The 10,812-nt window shown below is 52.4% G+C and overlaps 1 protein-coding gene across 1 annotated transcript; it reads left to right on the top strand.

The window, feature by feature from the left end:
- The first annotated feature begins 1,419 nt into the window (after positions 1-1,419).
- vipas39 (VPS33B interacting protein, apical-basolateral polarity regulator, spe-39 homolog) lies at positions 1,420-9,624 on the top strand. The gene is made up of 19 exons (XM_038274713.1): positions 1,420-1,580; positions 1,809-1,901; positions 4,365-4,464; positions 4,535-4,672; positions 4,747-4,785; positions 4,877-4,941; positions 5,007-5,063; positions 5,137-5,229; positions 5,305-5,338; positions 5,412-5,514; positions 5,593-5,620; positions 5,695-5,768; positions 5,896-5,971; positions 6,338-6,472; positions 7,372-7,413; positions 7,483-7,659; positions 7,732-7,821; positions 7,902-8,006; positions 9,390-9,624. The coding sequence occupies exons 1-19, from the start codon at positions 1,578-1,580 to the stop codon at positions 9,408-9,410; spliced, it is 1,473 nt and encodes a 490-aa protein (XP_038130641.1). The 5' UTR covers positions 1,420-1,577; the 3' UTR covers positions 9,411-9,624.
- Positions 9,625-10,812: the final 1,188 nt, after the last annotated feature.

The following is a 10,812-nucleotide window of genomic DNA, read 5'->3' as shown; positions in this document are numbered from 1 at the left end:
TGCACAGCGGAAGGACTTTCAAAATAAAATCCCATGCAGGAGGCAGTTCAGGAAAATAAAGTGACGCCTCTGGTCTGAGAAGATAAAAGTTTCAGATCCATCAGCAGCGAATAATAGAAGCTTTCCTTTGGTGGTAGGAGTTATAGCTCCAAACTAACCTGACTCTAGGCTGGATTATCCCGTCCGTTAAACTTTAGTTTGGTTTTCATTCAAGGTTTCTGACTTCAGAGCCGCAGAGAGGACCTCTATAGGCTTATGGAACAAACCTGGACCAGTGGAGAACGTCCTCTGGAGGAACAGACCTACCAAAATGACTGAGAAATGTAACCCGTTACTCATCTGGGGGGTCAGAGGTCATGATTCCACAAAGGCAAGGAGAGACGGGAAAAAATGGCTTCCATTGGACAGTTCCACAGCCTGCAGTATCAACAGCTGCCTCAGGCCTACAGTCAAACATGGAGTTGGTAGAGTGATGCTCTGGGGCTGCTGATCTGGAGGACTTCCTGTCATTCAGGGAACCTTGAATAGAAACCTTTTAAAGGGACTCTCTGATGGTCTTTAGAGTCTAAAATCAAGCTTTAGGTTTTATCTGAACTTTGAATGTCTGACCTTGGGATTCATTTCCTAATATACCTGCTGGCCTTTAAAGGAGAAGTCGCTCATTTTCAGAAATCAAATTATAATAAATAAATCTGAAATTATTCCATCCTGTTCAATAAATGATCAGTGTTTTTAATTCAGAGTAATTTTCATGTGAATGTGCTTTACTGGAGGCATCCATGTTTGTCAAAGAACACTACTGCCACCTACTGGTTAGTGACGTCACGGTGCGGTATCGGCTGTTGATCAAGTCCCAGTGCTGTATCTGGTGTTTTGTCACAACGCGCTATTATCCAAGTCATCTTGAAAACATTCTTCTTCCAAATGTTGGCTACATATTACGGGTTTTTTTTCTCCAGGGAAACCAGGAAATTAGTTCAAGACAAAACTTCCAATCAGATTAAAACCAAAAACTATGGAAAATCTATAATGACTAAAACCTTTAATTTTGCTCATCGTTGGCCAATTTACACAAATACTTTCACTGCTTGAGTTTATTTCACTCAAATGGCAGAAAAACTGTGAACCTTGAATTATTTTTCTATTTTAAGACATTTTACACACGAAGAAACTTACAAAAGACTTTATTATTCAGAACAATCACTAAAAATGTCAAATGTCAAAATCTCAGATTAAATTCCAAAAGTGTAGTTCTGCTTTCCACCAGTAGGTGGTGATATTTTCACATGAAGCTCCGGTTCAATGAGGCTTCATCACACCATCACTAGTTAACTAGTGGACTCGTTAACTAGTGATGGTGTTAACTAATTGACTCGTTTACTAGTGATGGTGAGATGAACTAACTAGTGTTCATAGAAGGTGGCTGAGTTCTGCTGCATGAAGCTCAACCAGAGGCAAACAGGACCGCAGTGTTTATTCACTACAACTCCCAGAAGCCACCGCGAACCAGGAAGCAGTGAGGTATCCTTCCGGGAAGAAGAGGAGCTCCTTCGGGTGAATAAAGTGGCAGCTGATCGATGGTGGGTTTATTCTAATCATGTCTTTATTGATGCGTCATTTGTCTCCAGGGAGATTAATCTTTTTCAGCCGTTTGTTTTGGCGGGAAAACCTCTAAAACAGGCGCCTCTGTTAGCTGCTAGCATGCTAACTAATCAAAACAGAGGCGGTCAGGGTGAAGCGGGGCTCACCGGAACCGGAAGCTGTGAGTTAATGAAGGGGGGGGGGGTGATGTTTGGTTCTGTGTCCAGATGATGAAGAGTAAGGCAGATGAGGAAGACTACTGGAACAGCTCCAAGTTCAAGGCCTTCACCTTCGATGATGCTGATGATGACCTCAGCAAGGTAAGCTGCTGACCGGAAGTGACGTCATGTAGTCTGGAGGCAGAGTGATTAACTGCTGTAGAGGTTCTGGTTCTGTTTACTGGTTTAACTGGGACTGGAGGAAAGTTCCAGTTTCCTCTGATAATCAAACCCAGAACCGCTGGAGCTGCAGCTCCTCCTGCTCTCCTCTAGGCTGGGATGGAGGAGGAGGAGAAGGAGGAGGAGGGAGGAGCTGTAGGCCTCTGGGGGAGCTGCAGCTCCTCCTGCTCTCCTCTAGGCTGGGATGGAGGAGGAGGAGAAGGAGGAGGAGGGAGGAGCTGTAGGCCTCTGGGGGAGCTGCAGCTCCTCCTGCTCTCCTCTAGGCTGGGATGGAGGAGGAGGAGAAGGAGGAGGAGGGAGGAGCTGTAGGCCTCTGGGGGAGCTGCAGCTCCTCCTGCTCTCCTCTAGGCTGGGATGGAGGAGGAGGAGGGAGGAGAAGGAGGAGGAGGAGGGAGGAGCTGCAGCTCCTCCTGCTCTCCTCTAGGCTGGGATGGAGGAGGAGGAGGGGGGAGCTGTAGGCCTCTGGAGGAGCTGCAGCTCCTCCCTGCTCTCCTCTAGGCTGGGATGGAGGAGGAGGAGAAGGAGGAGGAGGGAGGAGCTGTAGGCCTCTGGGGGAGCTGCAGCTCCTCCTGCTCTCCTCTAGGCTGGGATGGAGGAGGAGGAGAAGGAGGAGGAGGGAGGAGCTGTAGGCCTCTGGGGGAGCTGCAGCTCCTCCTGCTCTCCTCTAGGCTGGGATGGAGGAGGAGGAGGGAGGAGAAGGAGGAGGAGGAGGGAGGAGCTGCAGCTCCTCCTGCTCTCCTCTAGGCTGGGATGGAGGAGGAGGAGGGAGGAGAAGGAGGAGGAGGAGGGAGGAGCTGCAGCTCCTCCTGCTCTCCTCTAGGCTGGGATGGAGGAGGAGGAGGGGGGAGCTGTAGGCCTCTGGAGGAGCTGCAGCTCCTCCCTGCTCTCCTCTAGGCTGGGATGGAGGAGGAGGAGAAGGAGGAGGAGGGAGGAGCTGTAGGCCTCTGGGGGAGCTGCAGCTCCTCCTGCTCTCCTCTAGGCTGGGATGGAGGAGGAGGAGGGAGGAGAAGGAGGAGGAGGAGGGAGGAGCTGCAGCTCCTCCTGCTCTCCTCTAGGCTGGGATGGAGGAGGAGGAGGGAGGAGAAGGAGGAGGAGGAGGGAGGAGCTGCAGCTCCTCCTGCTCTCCTCTAGGCTGGGATGGAGGAGGAGGAGGGCGGAGCTGTAGGCCTCTGGAGGAGCTGCAGCTCCTCCCTGCTCTCCTCTAGGCTGGGATGGAGGAGGAGGAGGGAGGAGCTGTAGGCCTCTGGGGGAGCTGCAGCTCCTCCTGCTCTCCTCTAGGCTGGGATGGAGGAGGAGGAGGGAGGAGAAGGAGGAGGAGGAGGGAGGAGCTGCAGCTCCTCCTGCTCTCCTCTAGGCTGGGATGGAGGAGGAGGAGGGGGGAGCTGTAGGCCTCTGGGGGAGCTGCAGCTCCTCCCTGCTCTCCTCTAGGCTGGGATGGAGGAGGAGGAGGGAGGAGCTGTAGGCCTCTGGGGGAGCTGCAGCTCCTCCTGCTCTCCTCTAGGCTGGGATGGAGGAGGAGGAGGGAGGAGAAGGAGGAGGAGGAGGGAGGAGCTGCAGCTCCTCCTGCTCTCCTCTAGGCTGGGATGGAGGAGGAGGAGGGGGGAGCTGTAGGCCTCTGGGGGAGCTACAGCTCCTCCCTGCTCTCCTCTGCCCTGGGCCGTGCTGTGATGGAGGAGGAGCAGGAGGAGGAGGAAGGGTCTCCCATCAAAGGAGTCCAGGAGGTGATCTGGGAACTACAGCATGTTCAGAAAATCCTGATTGGTTCCCACTGATGGTTTCTGGATCTTCTCCCAAACAGGAGGAGTTTATTCTCTGACCTCTGACCTTTAATGGTCGCCCTCAGAGCGGCGGCTTTATTCTCCACCTCCTGCTGAGTCATGGTTCCCCTGCAGCTGGAGAACTCCTCCATGTTAGCTGCTGGAGCTCAGAGCTAAAGCCGAAGGAGGTGGTCTCCTCCTCCTCCTCCTTTGCTTCATCTTCCTCACAGGGAGAGCGTTTCTCCAAACTGCCTCCAGGAGGCGCCTCTGAGCTGTTAGTATTTTCTTCCGGCCACAGGGAGGACCTCCATGAGAACAAATGAATGTTTTTGTCCCTTCCTGGGCCCCATAGAGCAGAATGCCAGGGTCAGCACGGCATCCCTACTGGACAGCATGGTGGTGGCAGCATCATGCTGTGGGAAAGCTAAGCTGCATCACAGACCTGTGGCCTAGTCAAAGCCTGGAACCGCATCCAGCAGAGTCTGCGGTGGTGGAGGCTGCTTCTAAAGGCACTCCACACTTTCCAGATCGGGCCTCCTCCTCAATCACGGCGGTTACCATGGTAACAGCTGCTGAAGCCTGGTGGGTTTAGTTTTGTGAACCGACCCGGTTTGTGTCTGACGCTCAGCTGAAGGAGTCCAAAATGGCGGTGAGCAGCATCGGCCCGCTGATCGACGGAGAGGAGGAGGAGTGGGAGAGGGTCAGCTGGAGCGGAGAACCCGTCGGCAGTAAGTCAGCCCCCACCGCCGGGAATCCTGCGCCGTGATTGGCCGCTGACTGTGGTTGTCGTGTCGTCAGGTATATCATGGTCCGTTAAAGAGATGGCGGCGTCCAATCAGAGAGCAGACAGAGAGCCCGCCTTCCCCAAGATCTCCACGGAGACGCCGTCACTCAACAAAAGCCAGTCTGGACTCTCTCTGAGTTCTCTGTTCAAAGGTGAGAAGCTGGCGGCGGGGGCGGAGTCATGTGACCGAGCCGCCATCATGTGACTGATTCTGCTTCATCTGCAGGGAAAGGCCGAGGAGGAAACCTGCAGAGCTTCAGCGACAGTGAGTCCGCCATGGCGCCGCAGCGGGGGGCGCTCTGACGCTGACCCGCGTCCAGCGGGGGGCGCTCTGACGTGACCTTTCTCTCTTTCAGTGCTCGGAGACTCGGCGCTGCGGCTCTACACACCAGAACTCCGAAAACCCAAATCTGAGTACAAGGTAATCTGATTACAGCTGTAATCTGACCGTTGCCTTTGATTGCTGATGATGATGTCACCCGTCAGGACCTGCTCAGCGATTGGACGCCTGAGGAGACGGTTAAGCGGCTGCAGCAGGGGAAGGTGAGCCTCCGGTCTGACCTCTGGCGGCGCCGCTGCCGGCCAATCAGAACCACTTCCTGTTTGTGTCCCGCAGGCCGTGTCTCTGGAGAAGTTCCGCTCCCTTCAGGACAAACTGCTGCTCCTGGATCTGGCCGTCGCCGCCCATGATGGGAACGCCATCACCGCCGTAAAGTTCTGACCCGTCGCTGATCATTGAGCTGTTCTGACCCGACCCAGTGACACTCCTTCTGTTTGCTTGCAGGTTCTGATCTTTCTGAAGAGGACTCTCTGTAAAGGTCCGTGTCCGTTTGCTGCTCCCGCCGCCGCGGCTGGACGCCATCTTTTCACGCTTCTGCTTTCTGTGCTCAGAGGTTCTGTTCAGAGAGATGGAGTCCAGGCAGACGGCGCTGCGGCACCTGATCCACCTCCTGACGGAGACCCGGGAGCAGCGGCTGCTGCTGGAGCTGCTCAGGTCAGGACTCGCCCCGACTCGCCGCTTCTGGTCTGTTCGCTTCGTTTACGTCTCTTTTCTTCTTCTGCTGCTCCTCAGGGCGCTGGGCCGGACGGAGGAGGCGGCGGTAAGTCGTTAGCACCGAGGCTGGGCTCGGCTCGGCGTGATGCTGACGTGACATATCTGTTTCCATGGTAACAGCTGCTACAGTACAAAGAACACAAGAACATCATGGATGAAAACAAGAGGCGGGACTTCCTGAAGAGCTGTCTCAGGTGAGGAAGGAGGAAACCAGGGAGGGAAGTTAGGGAGGAGGAGGCGATGAAGGAAGTGAGGAGGAAACGGTAACAGGAAACAGGAAGCAGGAAACAGGAAACATTTTCCTCCTTTGTTCTTTTTCAGCCTCCAGTTTGCTGCCGAGGACTTGGCTCACATTCAGGATCACTACACTCTGCTGGAGCGGCAGATCATCATCGAGGTGAGAACCGGGTCAGAACCGGATCAGACCCGGGTCAGAACCGGATCACTATGACTGTTTCCCCCTGTTGCTGCTGGGATACAGCAGCCAGCATCCTGACCTTAACGGCTTTCTGGGACCCCGAGTGTCTCCTTCAAACCGTGTCCTCCAGCCTCGCCGTGTCCTCCAGCCTCGCCGTGTCCTCCAGCCTCGCCGTGTCCTCCAGCCTCGCCGTGTCCTCCAGCCTCGCCGTGTCCTCCAGCCGTCATTCTTGCTTCCAGGAGCTTCTTTTCTTTTCAGCCATTAGAATTAAATCCAGTTGAAATCCTGAACCGTAAATCCTGAATTCTCTTTTGCATAAACCGGTTTATTCTGCGGCTCCTTCAGGCGGCGGACCGGAAGGCGGAGCGAGAAGGAAAGGTGGAGATCTTCCAGAAATGTCCCAGAAAAGCTTCCATCCTCAACATGCCGCTGATCACCACCCTCTATTACTGCTGCTTCTACCATTACAACGAACCAGAGGTCAGAACCAGTTCAGACTGGGAGGAAACCGCAGCATCAAGCAGATAACTAAAGATTAGCTGAGTTAGTTTAACCCTGGTTAGTTAAACCAGACTATTTAAGAACCAGTTAAACTGGTTCCGGTTAAACCAGTTCCAGTTAAACCGTTTCTGGTTAAACAGTTTCTGGTTAAACTGGTTCAGATTAAACTGTTTCTGGTTAAACTAGTTCAGGTTAAACTGGTTCCAGTTAAACTGGTTCTGGTTAAACAGTTTCTGGTTAAACTGGTTCTGGTTAAACAGTTTCTGGTTAAACTGGTTCAGATTAAACTGTTTCTGGTTAAACTAGTTCAGGTTAAACTGGTTCCAGTTAAACTGGTTCTGGTTAAACAGTTTCTGGTTAAACTGGTTCAGATTAAACTGTTTCTGGTTAAACTAGTTCAGGTTAAACTGGTTCCAGTTAAACTGGTTCTGGTTAAACAGTTTCTGGTTAAACTGGTTCAGATTAAACTGTTTCTGGTTAAACTAGTTCAGGTTAAACTGGTTCCAGTTAAACTGGTTCTGGTTAAACAGTTTCTGGTTAAACTGGTTCAGATTAAACTGTTTCTGGTTAAACTAGTTCAGGTTAAACTGGTTCCAGTTAAACTGGTTCTGGTTAAACCGTTTCTGGTTAAACTGGTTCAGATTAAACTGTTTCTGGTTAAACTAGTTCAGGTTAAACTGGTTCCAGTTAAACTGTTTTTGGTTAAACTAGTTCCGGTTAAACTGTTTCAGATTAAACTAGTTCAGGTTAAACTGGTTCCGGTTAAACTGTTTCAGGTTAAACAGTTTCAGATTAAACTGTTTCTGGTTAAACTGGTTCAGATTAAACTGGTTCATGTTTAACTGGTTCTGGTCAGAATAACTGGTTTTTGTCTCCAGGGAACCTTCAGCAGTCCAGGAAACGTCCGTCAGACATTTAAGGTGAGAACAGAAACAGTCTGACCTTTGACCTTTGACCTCCGGGTTGACCCGGTCCACCTGTGACCTCAGATCTCAGAGAAGCAGTACTTTACGACGGCGCTGGCGGCGCGGGCCAAGCTGAAGAACTGGAGCGACGTGGACGCCCTGTTCAGCAGCAGGAACTGGCTCGGCTTCGCCAAGAAGAAATCGCCGCTGAGCTTCCAGCGAGTCGTCGACATCCTGCAGAAGAACTCCGCCCCTACACATGTGAGTGGGCGGAGTCACAGCCCCCCAGGTACCGCATGCCCAGGTTCTGATGCTGTTCTTGGTCCATGGCAGGTTCTGCAGGAGTACGTGGCGCTGGTCCAGGACGCCGAGCTGAGGATCACTTTGGCTCAGAAACATAAGTGTCACGACATCGTCATCAACGTGAGTCCCTCTGCTCTGATTGGTTGCTGATGTCAGACAATTAAACCAATGGAAACGCCTTCTTTCTGTCGGCCAATCAGACGTACCGAGACATGAAGGACCGACATCTGCTGGCAGAATATCGCAAGAAGGTGGAGCGAGGATCGGCTGAGGAGAGGAAGATCGAGGAGTTGCTCAGCAACCCAGTGAGGAAGAGGAGGAGGAGTTTCCTCTTTTATCATGTGACTCATCCACAGGAGTAACTTTGTGACACCGAGGCCAAAGCTGGATGGGACATGTTGGCCCGTTGTAGACATGTCCCCACCAGCTTTGGCCTGGTGGGGACATGTCTACACCACCTAGCGAGAGCCTCCACCCTTAGAGAGCCTCCACCCATAGAGAGCCCCCACCCTTAGAGCGCCCCCACCCTTAGAGCGCCCCCACCCTTAGAGAGCCCCCACCCTTAGAGCGCCCCCACCCTTAGAGAGCCTCCACCCTTAGAGCGCCCCCACCCTTAGAGAGCCCCCACCCTTAGCCTCCACCCTTAGAGCGCCCCCACCCTTAGAGAGCCCCCACCCTTAGAGCGCCCCCCACCCTTAAAGCGCCCCCACCCTTAGAGCGCCCCACCCTTAGAGCGCCCCCACCCTTAGAGCGCCCCCACCCTTAGAGAGCCCCCACCCTTAGCCTCCACCCTTAGAGAGCCCCCACCCTTAGCCTCCACCCTTAGAGAGCCTCCACCCTTAGAGCGCCCCCACCCTTAGAGAGCCCCCACCCTTAGCCTCCACCCTTAGAGCGCCCCCACCCTTAGAGAGCCCCCACCCTTAGCCTCCACCCTTAGAGAGCCTCCACCCTTAGAGCGCCCCCACCCTTAGAGCGCCCCCACCCTTAAAGCGCCCCCACCCTTAGAGCGCCCCACCCTTAGCCCCCACCCTTAGAGCGCCCCCACCCTTAAAGCGCCCCCACCCTTAGAGCGCCCCCACCCTTAGAGAGCCCCCACCCTTAGCCTCCACCCTTAGAGAGCCCCCACCCTTAGCCTCCACCCTTAGAGAGCCCCCAGCCTTAAAGAACCCCCACCCTTAGAGAGCCCCCACCCTTAAGCGCCCCCACCCTTAGAGAGCCCCCACCCTTAGCCTCCACCCTTAGAGAGCCCCCACCCTTAGCCTCCACCCTTAGAGAGCCCCCAGCCTTAAAGAACCCCCACCCTTAGAGAGCCCCCACCCTTAGAGCGCCCCCACCCTTAGAGAGCCCCCACCCTTAGCCTCCACCCTTAGAGAGCCCCCACCCTTAGCCTCCACCCTTAGAGAGCCCCCAGCCTTAAAGAACCCCCACCCTTAGAGAGCCCCCACCCTTAGAGCGCCCCCACCCTTAGAGCGCCCCCACCCTTAGAGCGCCCCCACCCTTAGCCTCCACCCTTAGAGAGCCCCCACCCTTAAACAGCCCCCACCCTTAGAGAGCCCCCACCCTTAAAGCGCCCCCACCCTTAGAGCGCCCCCACCCTTAGAGCGCCCCCACCCTTAGAGCACCCCCACCCTTAGCCTCCACCATCCTTGGACTCATCTGATCTCATTTTTTCTTTTTTTTTCTTGCAGCAAATTCGATGGAAAAACTGAGCAGCTTCAGACTTTTATTGTGAAACTAAGGCGCCTGCTTCCTGTGAGAAATCCATCGCCATGACAACCGAAGTGACCAATTAGCCATTAGCAGCTCCAGTTTGGTGATCGCCATGGCAACGGTGCCATAAAGAGACAATGTGGGCGGGGCCAAGTTTCCTCTTCATCTGTTTGTGGAAAAACACGAAAGTTAAAAATAAAAAGTGTAAAAATATCGGAGGGGGGGGGGGGGGGGGGGGGGGGTCTCAGTGTTTGTTCAGGTCAGGGGTCAGGGGTCACCAACCTGCTGAGGGCCACTTCTGACCCCATTAGTAAGGCTCACCTGAACATCAAACATTATTAACCTTTTTTATTATTTTTCTTCCCTAATATTTTTAATATCATTTTGAAATTCTCTATAAATTATTTAAAAAAAGAAGAGAAACAGAATAAGATAAATTTCAAACTTATCCCACTGGTGAGATATTCTACTGTAGGCCCACTGAGTGCCGGCACCAAGGGGCCCTTCAGGGCCCCTTGGTGCCTGCCGGCTCTGCCTTGGTGACCTCTGGTTCTGGTGACCCCTGGTTCTGGTGACCTCTGGTTCTGGTGACCTCTGGTTCTGGTGACCCCTGGTTCTGGTGACCCCTGGTTCCGACCCGCTCAGGGTCTTTATCTGAATGAGAATCAGACCAAAGGACTGCAGCGCACCCAGAGCTCCAGCAGGGGGCAGCATCCTCCTGTTTATGGTTGAAGCCAGAAGAAGAAGCTGCAGATCTGAGATCAAAACATCCTGATGATTCTGATCTACATGTTAATAAAGTTATAATATGGGATCAGTTCCCATCAGAACCTTTAGCTTCGGTTCTGATCTGAGTGAATTTACTGGTCAGCAACCCGCTGATTGGCTGGTTAAAGGGAAGCCACCGGCCGCCATATTGGTACTCCCTAGTTAAACCGGTCACTGTAAACAATCTGTGCTACAGGATCAAACAACCATGATGTTCTCATTTTCAGATTTCTAAAATAAAGATAAATTCATCAGTTTGACACAGACTGGCTGTTTCATAGCAACAGTAGATAAACTTAACCTAGAATAAATAAATAGATCTATCACATCACAGAGTCATTATGAAGTCTATAAATCATCTAATATAACATATAATCCATCACAATAAAATTAATGTGTTCACAATAATACAGATGATGTTCATGTAATAAACATGTATTTATTACATTTAATTTATAATTAAAAGATTTTCCATCCAGACTGAGTTACAGGTCCATGTCTGTTAAACCTGCCTGCAGATGGTGAATGACGTCATAACCATCAGCCTTTAAATCTGACAGATTTACAATAGAGCTAAATTAATGAACTAATTCAATAAATCCACAGAGCTTCAGTTTCTACTCTAGAAAAATC

This window comes from Cyprinodon tularosa, unplaced genomic scaffold, assembly GCF_016077235.1.
Source record: "Cyprinodon tularosa strain WSP-4 unplaced genomic scaffold, ASM1607723v1 ctg1204, whole genome shotgun sequence".
NCBI lineage: Eukaryota > Metazoa > Chordata > Actinopteri > Cyprinodontiformes > Cyprinodontidae > Cyprinodon > Cyprinodon tularosa.
Note: the sequence above shows the minus strand (reverse complement) of the source record. Positions and strands in the feature narration are given on the sequence as shown.